Source organism: Corapipo altera, unplaced genomic scaffold, assembly GCF_003945725.1.
Source record: "Corapipo altera isolate COAL_440 unplaced genomic scaffold, ASM394572v1 61286, whole genome shotgun sequence".
NCBI classification, from domain to species: domain Eukaryota; kingdom Metazoa; phylum Chordata; class Aves; order Passeriformes; family Pipridae; genus Corapipo; species Corapipo altera.
This window is the reverse complement of record NW_020884907.1, coordinates 511271-537698: the sequence shown is the minus strand read 5'-3', so window position 1 is coordinate 537698 and position 26428 is coordinate 511271. Positions and strand designations below refer to the sequence as shown.

At 40.5% G+C, this 26428-nt stretch overlaps 1 protein-coding gene and 1 long non-coding RNA gene across 2 annotated transcripts in view; one reads left to right on the top strand and one right to left on the bottom strand.

Moving 5' to 3' along the window:
- LVRN (laeverin) overlaps positions 1 to 10286 on the bottom strand; it is a 37148-nt gene extending 26862 nt beyond the window's left edge. The window contains exons 1-3 of the mRNA XM_027652519.1: positions 9700 to 10286; positions 2291 to 2433; positions 952 to 1091 (exon numbers count right to left, since the gene is read on the bottom strand). Of these exons, the coding sequence (XP_027508320.1) occupies positions 952 to 1091; positions 2291 to 2433; positions 9700 to 10286 (870 nt within the window). The remainder of the gene's footprint in view (positions 1 to 951; positions 1092 to 2290; positions 2434 to 9699) is intronic.
- Positions 10287 to 11033: 747 nt separating this feature from the next.
- On the top strand, positions 11034 to 25975 carry LOC113951490. The gene is made up of 3 exons (XR_003529169.1): positions 11034 to 11261; positions 22687 to 22691; positions 25964 to 25975. It is a non-coding gene; the product is annotated as an uncharacterized LOC113951490 (long non-coding RNA).
- The last annotated feature ends 453 nt before the right edge of the window (positions 25976 to 26428 follow it).

The window sequence follows — 26428 nt, the reverse complement described above, 5'->3', positions numbered from 1 at the left end:
GCCCAAGAAAAAGGCACCGTCATAACTGTAAGCATCCAACATGTTCAAGACAGAAGGCGACAGGTATGACATACCAAGTCCAATCTTCACTTTAAAAAAGAGCCAGTACTGTGCTTCCTAGGTGATCTGTGCACTGTCCTCTCATGTTGTCCCACCTTTCTCTAGTAGGATGACGGTGAACTAACCATGCAGTTTTCTCATTTATTAAGGAGATCAAGTAAATGCTACCTTTAATAGCTGTATACTTGAATTTACTATTTATTTTGGAACAACTTGATATATCTTTCCCTGTTGACTTTGACCAAAAGAAGGAAAGAGAAACAACTGGTGCCAACACAGTACATTTTTTTACAGCTTCTCTCAAGAAGCTTTGGCCATTGTACAGTAAGAGCAAAACTGAATACTCACAGATGAAGAAGCTTCAAACACAAAACAGGGACTTCTGAAGGCTAAAAAAAATGTGACCGCTTCTGAATAAAAGGTTAAAATACTAGTATACAAAATGCTTGGAGCACAGTGTTACTCTTACTGATGTCATGGTGGTGGTCCTCAAGGGGTCTTGAAGAACAAGGCACCAAACATCAGTGTTTTGTCACAGCAGTGGAAACTGATATTTTTTCCAACTAAGACAGCTAAGAAAGTAAGAAGACCCTGAATTATGACCAGTACTTTCTGCAGAGTAGCTGCTCCAAATTTTTAACATACACAGCCCATACCTACTTCTGCAGCTGTCTGAAATGAACAGGACAAGACAATAAACTAATTGTCCTAAAGGAAAGGTTTCTGCAGAAATATCTACAGGATAAATGTTAGCAGTTTTGCCACATCAGCAAATAGTTTGGGAATGGAAAACACAGTTAATTTTTGTGGTATCTTCTAAAGCACATGATGCACCACAGAGCCAGCTTCTGTTGTAAAATGCTATAATGTGTTATGCAGCCTCATATTTACCTTGTTTCCCCGCTCCGTTCTGGTGACATAATCAAAATCACAGACCACAAAAGCAGTCAAATAAGTCGACATTTTCAGTGAAGTGTTAAATGTGGTAACAGTCCATAGGCTTCCATTTTCATCCTTCATTTCAGATACACCTAGGAAAAAAATCAAAAAATATTCAAACCAATGCTCATCCATAATAAACAAGGAATTTTATGTTTTCTGCATGTTTTTTTACCCCTCTCTTCAATATGCTGTATTCCTGTGCTAACTTCATATGTTTCTGATAGAAGGAAAGCAGCCAGACTCATTGCTACTGACATGTATCAGAGTTGTGACCTTCCATGCAAACACCAAAAATCCACTCTTAAGCTTCTTAAATGAAGTCTTGGAAGGATATCAAACTGTGTCAGCTTTAATACGTGGACATTTTATTCCATGCTGCATATCTCTAAAACTGATATCTCTAAATCTGATCTATTATAATTCAAATACATGTGTGCCTAAGAATTATGAAATACTAAATCAGATACCTTCCTTCTAAATAAGAAGGATATGGACAGGATTCTCAGGGGTAGAAAATGCTTCCGGCAATTCTCACTGAGACCCCATCTATATTCCTTAGTTACTTATCTTCCATGCAGATCTCGTAAAACTTACTTTTTATGGCTGAAATTATTTAGTTGAAAAATAGAGATTCATGGCATTGAACTGCAGAAAAAGAGCTTTTAGGAAGAAGACAAAAGACCCAACAGATTTCTGTAGGAACACTAACTTAGAGAGTTTGTTTGGAACCTTATACCCCACAGACATCCCACATGAGATCCCAGAAAGGGTCAGGAGTAGCATCTCCAGAGCGTTATAGTGTGCTTTTTGTAATTCTTCATATACACAGGAGGTTATAGTGTCTCCACCTGGGAAAACAATTTTTTGTATGTTGTAAATATGTCTTAAAATCTACTTAGAATTAAAGGAATCCCTAGATGTCACAAATACAGGCCTTGAATACTTGAGGATGCCATTTGGTTTTAAAAAGATGTCACACGTAAGACAGACACACTGACTAAGCAGTAAATAACAGGAATCAAACCCTATGCAGCCTGCAGCAGCCAGAGGAGAGCACATCACAACTAACAAAACTATTTGATGGAATTATTGCCATCAGAGACATTAATTATGAATAACAGTATCCAAATGTTTAAGTTTATAGACATAGATTTTGTGTGCCCTTTGAAGACATTAGCACGTGGACAATACACTGTATCAGATGACATAGTCTGCTCAGATAAATTGCACCCTTTTAAAAAGTAATTTAGGGGAAAAAAACCCTTAAGTTGACTTGCTGTTTACCTACCAATAGCAGGCATGTTGGAAAGAGCCACATAGCTTGGGTCATGGACAATTCTGATATTGAATGTGGCCTTCATGGCAGGTTCATCAAAACATGGGTACACTCTCCTGGCATACGTTGGTTCCATTTGGGAGGCAATGAGCATACTGTATTAAAAATACAAGTAAGATTAATCCAGCATGCTACAGCTCATCAAAATCCATATATAGCACATAAAGACAACAAATCAGAAAAACCAGGAAGTGAATCATGTAAATATGAAGATTTGGAAAAGTTTTGCCTATTATTTAAAGCCATGACTAAATCTGTGTGCTCAACAACCAGTTCAGTTTGGATGCTTGTGGAGAAAAGCAGTCTTTTTTAATTAGATTTTTTTTTCCCCCTCACAGGCCTTTTCCGGATATCATATTTTAAATATTTGAGCTTTCCTACTTTGTTTATTAAGACAGAATTGATTGAAGTTTTGCACACAGCAGACCAGTGCTCAAGAGATACAATGCCCAACTTTATTGTCATGATTAGAATATCTCTGTACACCTGCTGCTCTCCTTTATGCATGCATTCTTGTTAATTAATTACTGGTATATTTTAATAAAAAATAGTAATAACTGCTAGTGAACTGTGTATGCATGCACTTGCATCCTTCTGTCAAATCCAATAGAGAAGAACCCCTGTGAAAACAGCATCAACGCTGTCCCAGTACACTGGCAAAACCAGAAAATATTCAAAAGGACCCTTTTGTACCTTATGCAAAGGAGCTTTGCCTCAGTTGCCTCTGCGGCATACTGTGATGGATGCACTCGTCCTATTTGACCTAAGTAAACTTTGGTCCAGTCTGATGTTCACCAAGTAGATCTGACCAAAGTTAATCCTGCTGTGTGAGACTGCCATTAAGAATTCAGCAGCAAATCAAAACTACAGGTCTGGATGGAGACAGGATTGATAAGTGGAGGAAAGCGTATCAGTAGCAGAAAAACTGACCACAAATCAACCACTTTACTGTAAATATCTGCAGCTATCAGAGTCTGTTGAACTCTCCATCCATAGCACCTGTCTGCAGAGTGGTGATCTCCCCTCAAGGAGGTATGCCTCTCAAGGTTACCCTTGAGGCTGAAAGACCCTTTGTCTGACACCAGACATCAATGAGTTGGTGACATATTTGCATGCATGCAACATTTAAGATATGTATAAGAAACTTACACAATAATATTTGTGTACCTTAGTGCAGAGCACTGACTACCAATCCATCTGTACACCTAAATTTACTGATTAGAACTTAATAAACTACTTGGATAGATCTGTTGGAGTGATCTCTGACTCTTCTCCTGCAACACACACTCGCTGGAATCAAAAGATAAATCACAGTGTCTCGCAGCAGAAGTTTCAAAAAGTTGTACATCTGAGCTGTTCACGTAAGGGCATCCTTATCAAGAATGTTTAAAAATACATGTGCAATGTTCCTCAAAGCTCTATATGTGTTAGCCAAGTAGTAGCCAGCAACTGGGCACACAAGCATGGCCTAATCTCCTGTTTCAGTGACCTCAATACTAACATGGCAAATGTTTTTCATCTGCAGTTGAGGTGTTCCCTAACAGTGTATCCACACCAGGTTCACAAATGCTTATTCTTAGCACTGAGACATCCCAAACAAGCCAGGAGCCATCAAGATAGCATCCATACATTAAGTAGCAGTATGTAATGAGTCAGATCTGCACTACACAGTGGAGTAACAAATCAGGTCTACCCTACAAGCATGACTGCGACTAATTGTGACCTGTAGCACTGAACCATGTCCAAAACTTAAGGTTGCTTGTTACAGGATATCCTTTTTTTGGAAATTGAAATTAATGGATCAGCTTTCCATTGATATTTACTTTTACTTGATCGCTTTGCATCATTTGTATTGTGTGTGATTTAACCCAAGGTACTGAGTCATTAGCTTCCTGCTTTCACTGACCAAAGTCAGAAGTGCTTTCCGGAAAGGTCCCAAGGTTGGCCTACTAGGGCCCCTTTTCTTTTGAAAGATGTCCAAGTGCTGGCATTTTTAATAGCTGTGCTATTTAACTCTGCTCAAGGTTGATCAAATAACCCAGTGCTGAAAGTGCCATTGCCTCATCTGCATCCACATTGCTGATGTTGGGGGAACTAAGTTAATATCAACAAGATGACTGTGTAAAAGCACTACACTCTTAAAACATGGTACATTTTGCATTTAACAGACATATCTGATGCTGTACTATAAACATAACCCATGACCAAAGAACCCATACTGAGTATGTTGTTGCACAGTGACTATTGAGACCACAATGCCTATTTTGAAGTGAGGAATAGCGTGAGAAGGAGCAGCACTTTGTATTTGACTTCTTGACTGTTGGTAAGGGAAGATTTTCTTTATGGACCTGATTCCCTGCAGAGTCAAATCTGTGCTGTACCAGCCACCAGCTGCCTTGCCAAATGAGCTGAAGCTCCACCTGAGACAGAAGTAGCACCTCTTCTCCTTTATCCTGTCCAATGATGGAAAGTGACAAACTTCTGCCAGGGTTGCACAGGAGCAGCAATAGTGATAGGCCACTTCATCTAGGAAGTCAATCACTGAAAATATCTTCTTCCTCCCATGGAGCAAAGTATGCTTTTGTTCATTCCTTTGTGCAGTCAATTGCAGCTTGGTTCTAGGAAACACTGAGTAAGTCCATGACTGTGAATTCCCCCACATCAGTGCCATCACTCCCTCTGGAGGCTCTGTACTGGCAGCAACCAATGCAGATACTTGGCAAATTTGCCCTCAAGAAATTCTTGTTCAAGAATACAAAATAGCATATTGTGACCAAGGCAATGTGATAAAAAAAAGTATGAGGACATATTAAATGTTGTTTTCCAGCAGGACTCCAGATAAAAAAGAAAAATAGGAATATTTCATGCATATTACACAAATAACTGGTGTTTAAAACACATATTACCTCATATAATCTGTCAGCATAGACAATAGTTGGAGCTTTTTTTCTTGTGGTTTGGTTTGTTTGTTGGGGTTTTTTTCAAGGTGAAGGTATTAGCATGAACTGAATCACTAGCAATTTTTTTTAATACACTGCAGTATTATCACAAAACAAATTGCCCAAAAGGAAATAATTTTTTTAGAAAGTCTAACAATGCCCAAGAAGACAAATTAATCCCTCCCTTAAGTCTACAGTTTTTCAAATAGATTTCATTTTCTTTTTTCATACGGATCATGTAATTCCACATGATACTTTCAAACAATGAGAAACAAACAGATAAAAGGATCTCTTAGCCTAAATATTAGACAATTTATACTACACATAAATTGTAGTATATGTAGGTTCATATTGGGTTTTTTTCAGTTACTGTCTGAAAAAAGAAAAGGAAAATGAGGAATACGTTCTGCATAGTACATGAACGCCTAGTAGATCACATTTCACCTGATTAATAAACAGGATAATTGTAGATGAAATGTTTTATTTGATGCAAAAAAGGAGACATTCTAAAAATGCTTTCTCATGAGTTATTTTTCATACTGATAGCATAATTGGTATTTGTGTTAACATCTTTTATATTTAATTTCTTCCATTTTTACAAACATAAAATAATTAAACTGTAAAACAAACCCTGTAGTGGCTAAAAATAATGGAGTTTTACAGTGAGTAGAATCTTGTCCCCAACACCCAAACATTTTTTTCAGGTGAACAGTGCTTGATACTAACATGCAACACAAAGAAACACCACACATCTTACTTGTTCTGATTTCTGTCTCACTCCTTTGACAGTCTTACTCACAGAGTCATAGAAAACAGAGCTAAGAAGAACTGCATGTCCTCTGCTCTGAGGCAAAATTAACTGTACTAGTGCTGTTCTAACCCCTTTACTCTCATCCTAGGAATTGGTGCAGAAGCAACTGATAAAAATCTGTGCAAACATTGTGTTTGGATATTGTGTTGGGATGCCTGTTAATACCAGCCCTATCCAGTCAAGTATTTTACAGAAATTGCACGGGGCATGTGCAGAGTGGCTACCAAGTAAAATTCTCAAAGGATTTTGAAACATTGACCTGAACAGTGACCTGCATACAGCCTGCACTTCATCGTACACCCCACAGGAACCCTCTAATCCTGGAGTAGCACCCACGAGCTCATCCACGGCCGTGCAAGATCCCTGTGCAGAACGATAGAAGCAAAACTCCTGCATCATGTAAGTTTGAGCCAGCAGTGCTAGAGAAGGAGAGCAAAGGTGGTTTCTGTATCTTTTTGCCTACCCAGATCCTGGTATGGACTATCACAGCTATATGCAGAATACTGATTCCTCATTTCAACAGGAGAGCCTTCAAACACTTAGTGCTGGAGAAGTGGGAGCATCTTTCCTTTTCACTTCCTTTGCTCCTGCAAGCAGTGGAGACATGGGCTGCTTGTTATCCATAACAAGTGCTCCCATGTTTCAGAGTTATCTTTTGTGTGTAAGACCTGATCAGGTGGGCAGTACAAATTGTCAACAACAGTAAAACATATGCAGTCATCAATGATCAAACTGATACCTAAAAATTTCTTTCTTGAAAATTCAGCAAAATTGGTTTATTATGTTTTCCATGGAGGTCAGGTTAGGACTTCTGAAAATAGCTGTTTCTGTGAAACCACCTTGCCAGTGTACAACAGCTCTGACTTCAAAAAAAGACAGGGACTGACAGTTTGTGTCAACTCGCTCATTCTGCCAGTCTACCAAGAGCAATGGGGATATCTGACTGAGAAATATGACAGTGCCAAAGTCCAGATGGAACAAACATTTCAGGGATTTCACGTCTCATTAGGATCAAGGTGTCTACCAAAAGCTTGCACTTATCTGCTTAAACTCTTCTGAGACAAGAGGTCTCTAGGGTTCCACAAGCACAAATTACAAAACCCACGAAGACTTCTAGTGCATGCAAGAAATACAGGAGTCTGCATGACCACAGATAGATGTCACATTGTCTGTTACAGTTGGCAGTTTAAGTGAGGTGCTGAAATCAGAAAACCTCTGCAGGAAGCAGACCCTGAAGGTCTGTTGAAGACTGGTACAAGTCACTTTAGAAAAGCTATGGGACAGTCTGCTGGAGATGGAGGTTTCCTTGCAGAACAGTAGCTGGGTAACTGGCTTTGTACTGATAGCCAAAGGGCACTGAATGGTTTTAAAGCACTCCTGATCTATGCAATCCTTTAGAATCCAACTTTTTCCATTGTTAATAGCTTGACAGAGCTTACATATCACTCAAAACCTATTTCCTCCAAAATAAGAATGCAAAACCCTTCAGTGTTAGTGGACCCTATCAGATTAGGAAATGGCTGGTTAAGTGGTGACTTAATTCTTAGTGAAGGAAAAATAACAAGATATTACTATATACTCTCGATTCAGAGAAAGCCTTTTTTAGAGCAAAAAATTACGCAAAATCCATTCAAAAATATCAGAAATGGGTGCACAAACAAGTAACAAAAATTATACATTATATCTGCCATCAGTGGATTTCCTTTAATTTATTCCACTGTCTGACTACCACTGTGATCTCTTTAACCAGACTGTAGTCTCACATTTCATTAGTGCTTCATGATGAACTAAGAACGAAATGGGACCTTCGTAATAAACTCTCTAAACAATTGGAAATTGAGCTATACACATTATTTGAATTATTTAAAAAAATTTTTCTTATTTTCTACTGTGGCAGCTGACAATAGCTTTTTTTTCCTCAGATACTCTGAATTTTATACAGTCTGAATCAGAAAATGTCATAATCTAATTCTGTGTTTCCTACATAGGACTTGTTTGAATTAATACAGCATCAGAAAGCATACCAATACAGTATTAAGGTTTGTTCCTTTCTTTAAAAATTATGTAAATTAAGTAAATTGTTCTAGATTCTCCTTTCTTCAAAAGTTGCACAAATAATCCCATGAAGAACAATCAGTGAATGAAGAAACAGCAACTGGAGAAAAACAGAATATGCTTCCTAAAATATTTTTTACTTTACTGCATTTTTCTCTAAGGTTTACCAACTTATCTCCTCTTTGTTAAAAGAAAAAAAAAAAGTCCATCTAAGTTACATTTTCCAGATGTGGCAGACATTGGTATCGAGATTTATACAAGAGCTGGCAGCTGAAAAGCCAACTTGTTGCAGAAAAGCCACACAGTCTTTCTCCATTTCAAAAAAATTATCAACTTCATTTTGTGTTTTCATATTACAACTACTCATATGGAGGCTTGCATGTATGGATCTTGAAAGTAACTGCATATTTTATTACATTACCCAACCAACCAAGAAGCCTATGAACCCACGCATTTTAGTAGACTCATTGATAGGGTGGTAGACAAGAATACTTAAATTTAACTCCAGTTTTCCTTTCGACTCACTGTTTGGTGCTTTAAATATTAAAAATGAAATAACTTTAAAACGAGTGATTTATCTGTCTCTTCTTCAAACTTCTATTTTGAGAAACTTGCCTGCCACTAGAAGTACTTAAATTCTGATCTTAAATTTCACTTCTCTCAGCAAGTTTCGTGTCCAGAAGTTGAGAATGAAATTCATGTTGGGAAGATCCAAAATTAAAAAAAAAAAAAGATAAACAAGCATCATTTTGAGGGTGAAAATATGTTTTAGACCTTTGACTGCTTGATTAGCTCACACAGCTCCAGCACCGGTTTTGCAGTTCAAAAGAAAAGGAAAGCATCCTAATAGCACTCCCTACGGAAATCATGGATTGTTTGATGACAGCCAAACAACTTCATGCGAATAGCACCTACAAAGTACAGATGTCTAAAGCAGTCACTCATCCTACTCCCCCTTATTTCTGAAACTGCATGTGATCGGCGTCTCTAAACTCATGCCCAAATACATCGACAAAATCCCGGATTCTTGACAAAGACGTCCTCCTCACAGACACAGGTTGAGGAAATGAGGAGTTGTCGCTGTTACACAGATATGTGTGGGGCCGGCATGAAGTTTCTGAGATGGACTGCGGCTCCCGGGAATTGGGCATAGGAACTGTCTGCCCCCCTCGCTGCCAAAGGCACTGAAAGCGAGACCAGAAATTGTCCAGCCGGTGCTACGGGGGAAGTCAGTTGCCGACGGAGAGACAGGGCAGCACGGCCAAGGCTCTCCGGAGAGGAGAGCGACCATCCCGGAGCACAGACCGGAGTTTCTGGCACGCTTTTTGCATCCTGCGATGCTCTCCCGGGGAGGGGCGAGAAGCGGCCGCCTCTCCTGCGCCCGGGCAGCGAGCAGCTCGCCCCGGTGCCGCCCAGCTCAGCGCCAGCTCTGTGCCAGCTCCTGCAGCCGCGTCCCGCAGCCTCCACCGCCACGGGCGGCCTCGACGCGGGACCGTGGGAGTTCCGCTGCCGCGGTGAAGGGGCGCGGAGTCCGCGGGGCGGCCGCCGCCGCCTACCTGCTCCGTCCCTGGTCGGTGTAGCGGGTGAGGAACAGCCCGACCAGGTCGTCCTCCAGGAGGCCCTGGAAGCCAAGCTGCAGGACGTAGCGGCTCCCGGCCCGCAGCCGCCCGCGCAGCTCCAGCACCGCCACCTCGTCCTCCTCCTCCTGCCGCAGCCCCGCCACCTCCACGGCGGCGCTCAGCCCGGGCAGGGGCCCGCGCACGGCGGCCCCGCGGCTCTGGAGCCCGGCGCTGTGCAGCACCGCCGCGTCCGTGTCCTGCCGGCACAGCACAGTGATGTTCACCTGCCCTCTGAAGGAGAATGGCCCGGCTTGGCCCGGCCGCACCCGCGGCCACAGCTCCAGCTCGTAGCGGAGCGGCAGGAGGTGGCGGGGTAGGCGGCGGACGGGGCCGGCGGTGGGAGCCGGTGGCGGGGCGGGGGTGCTGGGGGCGGCGGGCGAGGGCGGCGGCGGTGCCTCCTCCTGCCGGCAGCGCCCGTAGAGAGCGGCGAGCGCCAGCAGCGCGGCCAGGAGCGCCAGCAGCAGCGCGGCCCCAAGGGCGGCCGCCCTGCGCCCCACGTACAGCCCGGCACCGCGGGCCCCCATCCCCGCTCTGCGCCCCGACGGCCGCTGCCGCCGCTACTTACGGGGCGGGGGAGTGAGCGCGCCCGAGGGCGGGACGCGCCGGGCCAGGGGAGATGGGTTCCCACGCGGTGCTGGGAAAGCGTCTCCACGGAGCGCTGCTCCGGGGGGGTGGGCTGCCCCCGTCCCGACTGCCTCGGCAAGCACCCGAGCAGCCGAGCAGCCCCTCCTAAAGCCCGAGAGGGGATGTGAAGGGAGTCGCGGCTGAGCGGCGATGCTGGACGGGTGATGATGGATGCCGAGTACCCCTCGCGGATGAGCGATCACGGCGCTGCCCGGATAGGCGGCACTGCCGGGACCGAACCTGGGCTCTCCCGGCCGAGGCTGAGCGCAGGGCGGTGGCTCGGGGCTGCGGAAAGCCCCAGCATCGAAGGCAACCGTCGAGCTAGAGATGAGGCCTGCCCGCGAACTGGCCAGAAAAGGAAAAAAAAAAACAAAACACTAAACCCGCACATATTCTTACGTTTTTCACCACCATGGCAAGAGGAAGGATGGGAAAATGGAAGGTCACTGCTTGAGATGCGCAAAGTGTTGTGGTTAGAACGGAGCAGCTCTTGAGGGAAATCTACAAGTTAAAAGATCGAGTCTGAAAAATCTTTGGTACATAAAAGCACGACCAAAGTGGATTTTTAATAAATAGTCCTCGTTTAGAGCCTCGCTTCTCTGCGTAGTTTGGTTGAGGCTGTAAACATCACTGCACTGTACCTATGTAGTTAACCCTGTTACAATCAATAGGATTAATCCTGTCTTCCCAGTTAAACACATACTTAAAGGGTTTGCCAGTTGGGGACGGATTGCCAGCCGGATTGCAAAATGCAACCTTTGCCACCTTGTAAAACTTGCCTGTTGATTTTTCTCAGTTGCAGCTACTTTTTGAAATCACTATGAGCCATGTACCAACGGGAGCAGAAGCCAGAACAGTGGCTCTTGTGTACCACTGTCTCAGACACTTTGTAATCTGGATTACAACCAGGTTCCCCTCCTTTTTTTTTGTAATTCTCTTCCAACCAACAAACACAACCCCCCACATTGTTTTGAACCCAAGTCAATATCCTTGGATTTACAGTCCACACAACAGCCACCCACAACTCCAAACAGCTCTGTTTGCAGAATTGAGGCATTGGATTAGGTATTGCAGTCTGTTTTGTCATTGGAGTTAAAGCAAATTCACCTCAATAACCAGCACTAAAGCTTATTTCTCTTGCTAATTTATTTGTTAATTGAGAGAGATAACTTTCCCTGTTGTCCTGTACAGAATACAGTATTGCTTTCCTCATGCTGGGTACAGCAGATCTGGCTGCTACAGGTCTGAGTCACTGAACTATGAAAATTTCTTGTTCCAGTAGAAGACTGGTTTTTTTCCTGTCACTTGAGGGATGGAGGAGATCCTCTCTGAGAGCCTGTCTTGCTGGTCGCCTCTCTCCCACTCTTCTTGCCTCATATGCTGCCTGCCCCAATGTCTTTGCTGTTGATGTCCATTAGATTTCCAACAGGCTGTCCTCTGGTGCTGGCCTCTCTTCTTCTTTTTTTTTTTTTTCTTTTTTTCCCTTCACAATTTGACTTGTATGTTTCTGTTTCTGTGCTTCTTTTCTCGTTTTGTTCTAATTTACCCCAGTTCTCCCTACCCACACCCTGGGATCTTTTTCTGTTTTTCTGGTTCAGCCCTCTGTACTCTTTCCAATTAACCCACCATCCTTGCACATGCCTTACATAACTTTACTCTTCATCTTGAACATCAGCAGCCCCTCCCTTTTCTCCTAGCATGTTTTGCAACATCCATTATACTGCTCTCCTATTAAGACATTACAACAGTCTCCAGCAAACTTCTTGGAGGTCACTGAACCTGCAGCCCTGAACTGACCACCCTCCAGGTGCGACCTGCTGCATGTCGCTTAAAAGACTTCACAGAAGATGTATTCAGGTGTTTAGGAAAGTATCTTTTCCCTCTTACTGTCATTGTAACTCTGGGAAACAGTTTGTTGTGCCAGTCCGTGGAAGCTGACACAATAGGGAGACCAGGTAAGAAGAACGAGCTCCCAGAAATACCAGAAGAGAAAGGACAGCACTGCAAAGAAGGATGTGACAGCAAGAAGAGATCACTATCTCACTATTTCTAGGGCAAGAGCACAGATATTGCAGAAAATTATGGAGGATTTCAATGTCCTGCTTTCCTATTTTTTGAGTACACCATCAACATGGTTCAGTAAGGCCATGTTCATCAACTTAACACCTCAAAACAAGGCACAGGCAACATTAAAACCAAGGCATTTCATTCCACGCCTGTGAAAACAAGCAGAACCACTCAGTGATAAGCCTGTAAGTAGTGTAGACCCCATGGGAAGGTTGCCCTTATTAACAGTGCAGGATATGTTTTAAAGTTTACAGTTCATATCTATAAAACAGTTTATTTTCTCTTGTTTTCAATGGAGAATTCAAACTTGCTCCTTTCCTCCAATGACACACAATAAACCCACAATAGTTATAACTTAGAATAAATGTTTTAAGAAGTGTTGTTTAGCTACTTTTTCCCATAAAATAATTTATATCTCACAAAGTAACTGATGGGTGAAGGCATCCCTCTCCTGGTGGTAACATACATACCAGGAAATGTTAGCCATGGGAAAATAGTTTGCATCCAGTACTAAATGTGAGTAGCTTCTGATGCAAAAGTTCATCCCTTCTGCTGAACTTAGTTGCAAAGTTTAGACATCTGAATGACATGCTCCTGGAAGAGGCAGGAGGTCCTGGGCCAGGACAGGCACCCTGGCAACAGAAAGTCAGGCACAGTTTTTTATTTGGGCCATAGCACAGATAAAATCCTGACCTTGGACAGAAACAGGAGGCTTGTATTTAAGTCAGAAGAAGGCTCTGGTACATATATGACGGTAGAAACAAATCACCTGTTATAAAAGAAGTCAGACAGCTCTGTTGCTTTGAAGGACGCCAAAGCATCTGGCAAACTTTATTGTCTTGGTATAGGCAACGGGGTCTGCCATACTCACTAGTTGTTCAAAGTCCTATTGATGTCCACTAAATTTTGAACAATAGAAAAAGGTTACATATGACAGCATGGGATCTACTATCCATTCAGGTGCAGTGAGGTAAACAGCACTTCATGTAGCAGCTGACCAGGAAGTTTGACATGATATTTCAAAGAGCAAAATATTATAGTGACCCTTCTTTAAACTTTCTCAAGATTTTTCAGGCTAATAGTATTGCTTTCATTAAAAATATTGTGATATCATCATAAATCATACGTATTGAATGCCAAGAAAAAGGAAAATAATGTGTTTAAGCAATGCAAAATAATTTTTATGCTGAAAGATGTTTCCCTAAATCACATTACTAGTCATTTGTTCAATCTAATTTGAGAAGTTCTGAGTGATAGCATGTATAGCAATTCCAGCAATCAGTCAAGGCTGACCAGCATTCCTGAAACTTTGTTTACAACTCCTATAGAATTGTCAGATTTAAAGTTTACAAGCTATCACAGTAGCAACTGAATATGGAGCTGGACTTGTATTGACATGACTATTCTAACTGGTCAGTACAAGGCAATACAGAAAGGCAATGTGGATAAGACTTCCAATTTAAAATGGGCAAATTTGACCAAGCATTAGAATATCATCAAACAGCATGATATTGAAAACTCAGATTAATGGTTTGGAGTGAGATGTCATTGCATGGTGGTCACTATGAGAGCAAATAAAGTGCTTTCACCATAGCAAGTTCTCCGTCTAATTAAAAAGTTGTATGTAGGGAAGCCTACTTGAAATGTTACCATTACTGTTAATAATGTCTGATCTATAATTGAATATATATATACATATATATATATACATACAAATGAATATTTTCTACCTGTGCTTTAATTAAAACATGTTGCTTGGTGTTTCAGACTGACAGGCCACTGATAATCCTCTGTCTGGAAGGCAAGGAAATCATGCACAAATTTGTTTGTAAATTCTGCTCTGGTTTGATGGACCAGCTGTGAGCTGTTTGCCAGGGCCTCGCTGACTGCCTCTGTGGAGCTATGTATCAATGCAATGGTACAGCAAAAGGTAGGTAGCAGCAACAGCTCTCACCACTGGAGAAAACACAGCAACTGGAGCAAAACAAAGCTATTTCTCTGAGTACTTCTGCTTGTGAAAGATAACAGAGTAGTCCTTAAATGGTATGGGTAAAATGGAACAGTGATTAAACATAAAACTTGGGGTTAACAAAATGAGCACAGTCACACTCAGAGCTGCTGAAGACTCCCTCGAAAGAGGGACCAAAGAAGCTAGAATGGCCTGCAGCCCTGTTTGAAGGTATGGTACATGCGATAACCACCTCCTTCTCAGGGATGGTCAGGAAAGCATCTCCAGGGAACATGAGAAGATCCACAGAACAGTATGAAAACTAACCAAGAATTAAGAGCATCAGACATGAAAACCAGTAACCAGAATATGAGCAGGAGATGACAATTAAGGAGGTTGCAGTTTTATAAGAAATATTTTGTAGAGTGGGTATCAGTTGGCTTTGAAGCTGTGGCAGGTAAATAGGACTGATAAACTAAGTCTTGCTACTGAGGATGTGTGGGAAAGAAATGTATCACATTTTCACCAGTTTGCTTAGCAAGAAAAAAACCCTACTGTAACAATGCACTCTTAACTGGAATGAAGTTTTGAAAGAAAATTTTTGAGGATTTAATAAGAAAAGGATGAGTGTAGGCATTTGCACAGAACAAAACTTTGCTCTAGACATCATTTTACTTTTTCTCTTGTGAAATTACATGTTTTCTGATTGTTACTGCACTTAAAACAACTTGAATATCAGCTTTTTCCAAATATGCCAACATTTTCAGGCTTGTGCTCAATCAGGCTGTATGGAAGTGGTCAGTAGACATTTTCAAAGCTGTTGGCCCTCCTTATTACGTGTTTTACAAGCTTTCAGATACCTATCATTTTTCTGGGAGCTTCACTGAAATTAACCAGGAACGTAGAATTTGTCTCCTGAGTGCTTTTCATACTGAGAATTATCAGCTCTCTAGGAGGAATATCAAGTAAAAGTTTGAAGAATTCATGTATGGAGATACTGTAAACTTTTTCTCACCCATGGAGTTGGACCAACAGAGTTGGATCAAGGATCTTCTCTCATTTCATCTGCTTTTGTTGCAAGTAGGGCTCTTGGATGGTATGCAAACCTAAGATTGCAACAGCCAAGTACAGGAAATGCTTCACAAAGCTTACTTCAGCCCTAGAGGGGCGCTGAAAGGGAAATAACCATTGTGCATCCAGCTTGCTCTCCTGTTACCACGAGAAGGATAGCGGAAGAGAAAGCAATGGCTTTTCCTACTGGAAGTAACCTCCTCATCTGCACTAGGCAGGTGCCAGCCAGCCCAGCTGTCCAGAGCAGTGGGCAGTGCTCAGTCTTTAGTCAGGACTTTTTTAGCCAGGGGCACCTTGTGCACTTCAACCACTGATGGGCATTTGGTCCAGGACACCAGAAGAGAGAGGTCCAGGGCACTACAGCTATTCCAAAATTAACTCCCTGGAAATGCACATGTTTTGGGGACTGGGCCCTCTGTAACAACTGCTTTGCTCGACAGATCCACTTCTTTAGGATCACTGTATCTGTAAATCCCAACTTAATCTTTCTTGGTCCGCTGTCCTAGGAAACTGCCAGCTTTTTCTGTGCTGGGAGTTAGCTCTGCAACAGAGCATTATTACTGTGTAACTACAGCAAGCTCCACTGATTTGTCATCTTAAAAAAAATAATTATACTTTACATACTGAAATATTGTTTTATCTGTCCTCTTAGTTCATAAACTGTTTGCCACATTTTATGATGTGTCAGATTTTAAAAAAATACTGAAAAATGAGGGCAATTGTTTCCTCATATTTTTTTCCTATTAAAATCTTCATTAAACTAGTCAAACTACTACCTGAAGGCTGCTGGTGAGAATTCACATGCTGGCAGAGGCCTAAACACTCAAGACTTCAACAGATTTAAAGCTCACAGGTTGTCTTTATCCCTAGATTCTGGGTATCGTATTTTGCAAGATATACTTCTTGAAGAAGTTCACAAAACACTCTCCAATTCCTTACTGGTCCAATAAACCTGTGCTTCACTGAAGAATGTGGCTACATGTCAACTTGTGATCAAATTGGCCAGAGCTCTGTACATCCCTGCAGACCTTAGACAGCCTGTTTTCCAGGGCCTCTTTCTGGCAGCCCTTTGGCAGAAATGTACTACAGTTTGAGCCTGATTTATTAATAGAATAAAACAGGTCTCCAGTTTAACCCTCTAGTATCTTGTTCTGGCACCTCAGAACACAGTACCCATTTAGAATTCCTGTCTTGGTGCAGCTTGCAATCCCAGTGCAGTTCTCCATTTCTACTTCCCAGGTTTGCTCTGACAAACCCTAAATCTGATCTCGTCTCCAAATGCTCTGATCCAATCAGATGATTAAAAAATAAAAGGAAAAGAAAAAAACCCAAACTCTTCTGAAGCCTGTATGATTAGCTGGAAAAGAGTTTCAGTATTTTTTGGCAAATCTCTGTAGTTGTGACATGTAACTTGTCTCAAGAAAACATGTATCATGGTCATGGAAGTGTCTCAAAATATATGAATTATAAGTAATAAATCTTTTGTGTTTGTGTGGATGGACCCATGGAGGGAATTTACCCTGTATTCTGGTATAAATCAGTTTTCTACAAAGAATGTGACATAGAATAGGAAATAGGATGTCCCTACTCACAGCAGGATAGGAATACATTTTTCACTTAAAATGAATGTGTGTAAAATAATAATGTTGCTGGCTACTAGACCCTGTCTTTAGTGCAGAAAAGATCATAACAGAATAAAGGATGTGGATGAACCTCTGAATGGTTCCTTCTATTAATGAAAAAATAACCAACCAACCAAAAAAACCCCAAACCAAACAAATAAAAAACCCCAACACAACAGTTCTGTTCATTTGTCTGCGTTTAAAAAGCTACAGATGTTCTTGCCGGACTAATGACATAGTAGACGCCTCTGAGGATAGCTCAGTGACAACAATATAGTAGGGGAAATATTTCTGATCTTTCATTTTCTAGAGTTGTGTGGGACTGCAGGCTGATCCATGTCACCAGTGCCTAAGTGTGCTGCGATGGTTTTTGAGGTGATATGGGAAAAGTCTTAGGAGAGCACAGTCAGGATGCACTTCTGAGGAAGATGGCAATATTGATACGAGGAACAGTGAGAGGACAACTCCCATCTGATGGCAAGGTGTGAAGAAATGGCAGAAAGCCACAGGGGCTAGAAGGCAACAGGTTGTACCATTAGTTTATTCAGGGGATAATTTCTGACTGATTGAAGTTAAGTTGTAGGAATACTAGTTTTATGTCAAAGTCAAGATGGGGAACTTGTGCCATTATGGTCAACCTAAGCCATGAAATTACCAAATCTCTATGAGGGACAGAGGGACACGTCACCAAATTCTTCATGTCTGCTACAGAGGTGATAGAAGCAGAGTCTCTATGTCAAAAAAATACCACAACTGAGACATGACTGTAAACTAAGGCAAGTTCAACCTGAGAAAGCTTAGGTGCACACAATGTATGTTACTAATTTGTTTTGAAAACAGATTGACATCAATAAAGTAGAGAAATGGGCTGCTAGCCACATTCTTCACCGAAATTAGCAAATCTAGCTTCAAGGTAAGAAAAGAGGGAAGCATAGCAGGCAGATAAACAAAAACAAATACCAAGGAAAAAGCAAGGGCATCCTGGCAAAGCATTTAAAACTTCAGGCTATGAGAAGCTCGATGCCAACATCGGAGAAGAGCTTGGTTTTGTAGTGTCAGCCACTCAAAAGAAGGGAGGCCCTGCGATTCTTCCCTTCCCACTGCCTGGCAAGCATTTGAGATGAACTGCTGTGATGACTGGACCTCACACAGTGAGCCATTCAGACAGGTTTTAGAAAATTTTGTTCTTCAACTTGGCATAAAGAGAAGCTGTTCCACAACAAACTGAACAAGCCACCTGTCTTTCTCTCCCACGTCTGTCTGCATCACACACCAGTATTACTTGTTAAATTGCCAGCTAATGACTTCTGGGAATCACATAATCCACTCAGTTACTTGGACAGAAAAATGCTTGTTGTATTTTTTATGAACTTTAGTCCTTGTCCCATAGTTGTCCCAAACTCGTTTCATTCATATCTTGAAGGAATTCTTTGACTCACTATACTTCCTTTACCGCTCTGGTATCATATTGACTCAGAATCATCTTTAAATACCAGCACATCACTAGATCTCACTTTTTCCCATGGATTCATTGCTAGCATCATGCACTACCCTTATCCTTACATCAGTCACACCTGGTTCTGGAGGGACAACTGAACAGATCATGTATTTTCTTACAGTTTGAGAAGATCACATTCTCTCCCAACAGCATCACTCTAATACCTAGATCTAGCAAAGTACAAGGCAAAATTAAGAAAATGGATGGAGGCATTTCCAGGGGAGGCTCCAGTGCTCCAGTGACAAAAAAAAGGGCTCTTGCATAAGAACAATAATGGACAACAATAGGACATATGCACACATTTTCAGTTCCTTTCCCTAACATTATGAATGAGTCTTAATTGTCTTTCCTGGAGTCACTTCTGATAGGAATGAAGGAATTATGATCACAACTGCAATTTTAATCAGAACTTAAAACCTGAACCCCACAAGATCCATGTTGTACCCCCTGCAGAAGAAATAAATCTCAAAGCTCAAGCAGATGTCCAGCATATCTAGAGCAGGATTATCATGGGATCACTTACAAAAGGGAAATTTTAAATAACTTTTGTTCTACGAACCTCATGGGAAGCTACTGGAAGTTTTTCAAGCAGGCTCAGCTTTTATTACCAAACCCACACCCATTTTACGCATGTTCCAAATAGTGTCCAGGATGAACAGTCTATGCTTTGTAGTATTTCCTCTTCTGAAGTAACAAATCCTCCTGGTTTTGATTACTCCTTTCAAGCACCTCTTCAATCCATCAACTCATTTAATATTCCCTCAGTCCCTCATTGCATGACTTCTTCCCTTACCACGTGCACAAAATAGTGTATAAGCCAACAAAATATGAACTCTGAAGTGTTTCTTTCTGTAACAGAACAAAGTGTTCCCTTTTCCTTTCAGTTGACTACTGTTCCATACTCTCCTTCAGCTGATGCCACCTCAGAAGTTATAAACAGACACTTAGTAAAGGTTCTCAATAAAGATAAAGCCCAGCATAGACAGTACATGCAACATCTTGAGTTTATAGCTACCTTGAGCCTTGGTAGGGTATTTTTCCATAAATCAAGGCATTTCAAAATACAGAGAAATGAGTAACAAGAAAAGCGAAAGTACAAAAACACAGAATAATTTTAGCATGAATGATGGAAGTCAAGAGAATATTTCCAGGGCCGTCAAAAAATGACACTAGCACTGGACTTCTACTGCAGCAAACTTTGGAAACCACTGTGTAGTGTAATATTACACACATTTTGCTGATTCCCCTTTTGCTTTCTCTGCATCTTGATTAGATGGAGATAACATATTTCAAATGACACACAACATGTAATTGGGATGTCCCTGTTTTGCATGGGTTACATTAAAGTATATTCAGCAAACATTTCCCCCAGCTATGGCAAAAGTAAAGGCTGAGACATCTCACCTATATTGAACAAAGAGATCTTTTTTTTGTCTTATATTCATTTAGTATATCCCATTTACTCCATCAGATTAACTTCTGTTCTTTACTGATAGGCAAGAACAGTATGGACTTTGTAAAGGATGAAGAAGCACCGGTCAAAATAATCACTTTGAGTTCTATTCACCCCTTTTGTCCACCACTTTTCTCACTTTAGCATGTTGCTAACACGGAGTTAGTCCCTGAGAACTTGTTTAGACAGACAGCTCATTATGAACACTTCATAGGCACCATTTGGGATTCACAAAACTCATAGGTGGATCTGACGAATCATGATAACATCATCCAGTAGACATGCTCTAAAAACCTCTGTTTTCATTTTCTAGTTTCCTTCACTGTGATACAGGGTGGACTAGCCATTATAAATGTTTCTTGAACTCCCAGGATGGTTGACTTTGCAAAACATTAATAACTCCAAATGCAAACTTTGACCCTTCTAAGAGATCTGGTTCTATTCTCCTTCATTCTTACTCCTCTTTTCATGTTTTTGTTGTTTAGGCTCTGAGTAGTTTCTTAAAGTTGGATACAAACAACAATATAGTAGAACCTAAACCTTCACAACAATCTGTCCAATCTAATTTCAAAATAAACAGAAACCTCACATGTTGAACCCTATCATCCTGTCTTCATTTAGATTTGAGAAGCACAAAAGGCAGATCTCTTATCAATGAGTCCTTTATGCAGGTTTCTGGATCATAATTCCTATTTGATGCTGTCATAAGATACAGAGTGGGTGCAGGCTAGTCAGGAAATGAGTATGGACAGCAATGCGATTAATTTGGTGTTATATGGGTGTACAGTATTTAACTACTTCTCTGGGCCAGAAAGGTGCTGTCAAGTGTAAAAAGTAACTCAGAGCACAGTGGACAACACACCTTCCAAAGAAAGAGCTGTCTCATCTTACGCCTTCCATTACCTCTTCAGTACCTGCCTCTCCTGATATGTCTTCTCTCCCTTTAGTAAAGTAAACCTAGTGATTAAGTTCCCCTTAAATTCTGTAATGAACGCCACATTACAGTGGTTTACTCCATTCTCAGTTTCTTTACATCCTCATGATCAGATTTGGTACATTATGGGATTAATTCTATTGCTACAGAATCTTCTACAATAATAAGTAGTTTTTCAAAGGAATATTAGGGGAAATATCCCAAATAAATTTGTTGAACCAAATGCAGCTACTCAGGACTCCATCTCAAAACCAGAATATATTCACTGCATATATTCACTTTTTGGGGGGGTTATGTCTCAAACTGGGAATATTTTCAAAGTTTGTTAACACAATGGTATTTATTAAAAAAATCAAGTGAGCCAAATCCCTGGCATTATGCCACTTTTGTTATACTGCTTAATCATTCTTTTCCTTCTCTCACATAACAGATAATTCAGTTGCATAAATGTATTTTATTGTATCATAAAATGGCAGTCTGGGATTGCTTCAAACATCTAATGATTCCTTGTTGCGGGTCGTATGTAGCAGAAATAATAAAGTTTGGAGTGCATCCCAGGAATTATCTCAGCACTCTTCCCAAACTCATTGTGTCATCCCTAAACAAAGTGATATGATCATAATAGGCAAGAGCTAAAGACTTCACCATGGGGAACAGTGACTTCATTTAATATCCGGACTGTCCTTCTGAAACTAGCAGACAAGCTAACTTTTGCCAAATAATTGTGCTTATTGTTAATGCCATCTCTCTTGCTGTGCTGTATCCCTTACTACCATTAGAAAGGGTTGATTCAAGCAGGTTGCCAATACCCCAGCACATACAGCTCAGCTAATCCACTGCTACCACTGCACAGGAAAGATAGGGTCAAGCTGTAAGTTCTCCTAGAGGAGACATCTTCCACTTCCACAGCCATCAGTTTTCCTTGCCTGAACTCTCATTAGAGTGTTGTTGATATACCCAGTACCAAAAAGCAGCTTAAAATTTTTATCATCAAACTATCTACCTAGCAATTGTGAAATAATGATACTAACCAGCAGTCTGAAGGAAACAACAGGTCACACAAACAAAAGTGAGCCTATTGCCCCATGAACCATTAAACCTGCCAGATGCAAATGCCTCACATGCAGAAATCTGAGGGTACCCAGCATGGCTGGTGTAGTGGTTTGTCACACCAACACTGCCACTGCCACGACTGTTGTGTCAAACAAAGAAGCATTCCTGAAATCAGCAGAAGGTGAAAGAGACACTGTGTTGGGAACTGACTAACAAATTCAGATTTCAAAAGAAGTATGGGATGAAGGTATGGCAAAGTATGAACGTTATATGGCAAAGGAAGGCATCCACATATCTCTAATTGAGGAACGTCATAGATATTGCCAACTGAGACAGCACAAATTTCTGACGAACCCTTTTCAAAAGTTTGGCATCACACTGCTGTAAGTATATACACATTGTTACTTCTCTGCTGGCTGATATTGAAATAGATCTTATGATAGCTTTAAAAAATGTCACATCTTTTGCACAAACTTTACTATTAGAAAAATTATTGAATGTGAACATACACAGCTGGTTACAGGCAGTTACAGATTCTCTTATTCTGTATTGTAAGTACTGTCAGCAAAGTGATTTTGTTTGCAACTGAGAAGAAAGATGCAGACAAGCAGCACAACATTTCTGGAATTTTTAAGTTAAAAACAAGAATTCAAGGAATGGTCCAAATAATCAGAGAGCTGGAACAATAGAGTTCCAAAAGGAGGGGTAGAAATAAAAGAGGAAATTCTGAACATCTGTTTGCTTACTTACATTATATATTTTAATGTTTGTAGAAAGATTGATGCCTCAAAACCAAAAGAGAAACCAGCAAAGGTCTAATGTTACATCTTTTACAATAAAAGTTTCATGCAAATATACACACCTCTAATTAAACTAGAAAGTCTTTGTGGTTGCTTCCAAAAGTATCTAATCTCTTTTGTCTAAAACTGATTACAACAAAATGACTGCAGTAACAGAAAACGTACAAATAGAGCTAAGTAAGCACCCAACCATACAGAAAGGACCAGCCCCTTCAACAGCCTCAGGAATCAGATCTCGACCATGCAATTCACTGGAACCGTCTGATGAAAAGAAGAAAAGCTGTGCAAGAGGACAAATTGCTGCAGTTCAGCATAATAGGTAAGTACCAAACAACCCAGCAACAGAGATTGCAAACAGTAAAATAATACCAGGGGCTTACATCCACCATGCTGGTATCATAGTTTCTTCTTCTTGTCTTTTTTTTTTAATTCTGTTGTTTCTTTACTTACTCTCAAGAGCCTCTCAAAACTGAGATGGCATACTCAATGCTGAATCTTCAGATTTACTCTCACTCACTGCAGATAAAAGTTCATGGGTACAACTGTTAGTCAGCACACTTACTAAGGCAAATCTTTCTACATAGCAGTGGTAGAATATGTGTATATCTTCAGTGGCAAAGAGGAAATATAAATTTTGGTGAAAAATATGAAAGCAACACGTTGAGTTAATATGAAGCAAACCATTGCAAAAGTATCAGACTGTATAATTTCAAAATCATTTTAATTTTTAGGTGTGCTTTTAATGCTCACATTTTAATTTTATATAGTCATATTATCTGATATAATATCAATTATGAAACAGTGAACAACAATTAAATACCTGAACATAATTTCCTAACTCCTGAAATTAATTTACTGAGTAAAATTTAATATACTTATTATAAAAATATTTACAGTAATTCTAATAAAATAATTTTGAACAGTTATATAATAAAATGATTACTTAAAATATATATACTATAAAGATAAGGAAAAATATCTAAAAAGCTCTAAATTCAAAGTGAAGCATTTAGAGTTCAGCAAAGACCCTTCAACTAAAGTGAAAAGAAAAATATGTTGAAATGCTGGAAATTTTTCGCAGATTGGATTTCTTGCTGCAGCTTATTCCGTGCTTTCTGGGGATGTGAGACACACAAGCAAGAATGTCACTGTGAGACTTCTGGTACATTAGCAAATCTTCAGCTCTGTGGAAGGTGCAATTTCATCTTACATGTCTCTAGTGGCAGAACTGGTTTTAAAATTTCATGTCCTCCTTCAGTCTTGACTATTTATTCCTACCTCCGTACAGCTGTGCACCCCCTCCTGTGCTGAGCCAAAGTTCTGGTCTGTGAGAGCAAAAGGAAAGAACATGAACCCCCCTCTGTCCCCTTAAAGAGGAAATACAGAGAGTGGAAGAAGGGAAGCAGTGATGAAGTGTTAATTGCCTCCCACTCATATTTAATGAATTACCTGCTTCTCTAAAGTCCATGTAAATATTGTAAATACCTGTGCAGCATCATTTTCTGAGTAACAGTATAGCATGGTACTCTTCCCACTTAAAATCCAGACCTTCAAGGGCTGACAGGCTAGAGTAAACCCTAGGTTAGCAAAACAAACCTGGATTCTTAACACAAATATTGGGATAAAGCCAAATTACTGCAAATGATACAATTTTGCCTTCTAAATTTTGTGTTTAGATTCTTTTAAATTAATGAATTAATTATGTGCATGGAAGCTACACCCATTTCTGGGCAGCATTGGCTGAAGTAGGCACTTGTCTGTTATAAAAACATTAAAACAAAGAAAGCATCCTCAGAGGAGCCAATGGGAAAGGCACCAAATCACCTTTTTCTCAATTACATCAATATTACAATTTCTTCTAAGCCCAGAAGAGTCAAGAGAAAAATATTATCCCCCACCTTTGAGGTTTTTGGCTGGAGGAACACCCCATAAATTATCATTGATTCTCAACTTATTGTATGCTCTTGCAGACCCTACAATGAGTACTTCATGTCAAAGAGGTTTACATAGTCCTAAGATTTCTAAGGCAAAGGTAATAAGCGTTAAGACGTCTCCTCAGATCCTTTCTCAACTGAAGAAACATGGTGTAATGGACGGATGTTTATTTTTCAATTGAAGTCACTGTAAGATAAAAAACTTTATCCCATTGCAGATATAACAGAGAATGGAAAATGTAAACCATCTGTATGTGAAAAAATGGAAAGGATTTATGGAACGGTTGGAAAGGCTTCTGCACAATCTATAGGCCATAGCAAGCTTTTGTTTTTGATTGAGAGACAGGATATAGTGAAACAGCCACAGACGCTCTCTGTGCTTGAAAACACTTGGTTCCAGAACCATACTTTTTAGTGTTTTACCACTTTAGCATTTATCATCTTAAGCTGTTTAACAGAGAGAACTTCACCCCAGTCTTAGTTACATTTAAATAAACCAGCTGCATGCCCAAACTTCTCAGAAAGATTATACAGCATATACTGCCACAGGAGCATCCCAAATGGCCCATTGTTTGGCTCTCTCTATATTAACTTGTTGTTGCTTAAAACAGACATCAGCCCATTTCTAAATGTGAAGACTTAGAAAACACTTGAAAACTGTTCCAATAAAATGTCTGATGTAGTTCATCAGGTTCATTCAGCTTCATACCAAGAAAGACAGGAGGTCCCTTTGGGTTTAGTGATCCCACAGTTAATTTATCTTGGTTTGACAAGTGAGAGTAAGATGTGGTCTCAGCTGTAGAAGCTTTTGCAAACAGGGTATCATGGGAATAGAGAGCTTTGGGGAGAAAACTTAGTCCAAGATTTGCAATCTTTTATTGTTATTCAGTAACCAATAAAGCCAAACACATCAAAACATAGTTAAGCTACACAGTTATAGGGCACAGGCCAGCAATTCTTTTCTATGCTCAAAGGTCATGGAAAAGCAGAGATACTGTTTAGGGATGTATTTGCATGCTCCAAATCCTATAAAAAGCTGAGAAGCAGCACAAGGTTGTTGTCTTAAATTACCCTTTCACACTTTCTGTACTGCACCTGTTGCTGCAACTCCTCTCAGGAGACCCTTTTCATTTCCACTTCGTCTTGTGGCTTATCTGTCTTACACTTGCCCTTTTTAATGGATTGCTGAGACAGGAGAAGGGAGGCAGGAGACCCTTTAGCACAATCAGTCAGCACAGAATCTCAGACTTGTGAGCAATCTGAAAGTCCATCATGCACAAATGACAAAACCTAGGTGTAGACTTTATAAAGGAGTAATGTCATGTTATGGTAAAATCTATCTGTTCTGAAGAGCATTTTATGACACAGACAGAGGCAGCAGCTGCCTCTCTCCAGGCAGGTAAGGCAAGGTAATAATGAGTAGGAACAATAGCTAAAGGCTACTAAAACTACTGAAAAATAACGAGTAGAAGTAATCACTAGAGGCTACTAAAACTACAAACTACTAAAGGCTACTAAAATGGTACAGTGGACATGGATGGTCCATTCATTTTTCAAAGACAAATGAACTTTTTGTATTTGATACAAAAGGGAAGAGAGTAAAACGGGAGGGCTGAGGATTAGGAAAAACAAACAGAATTTTTCACCTGCACAGAGTAGCAG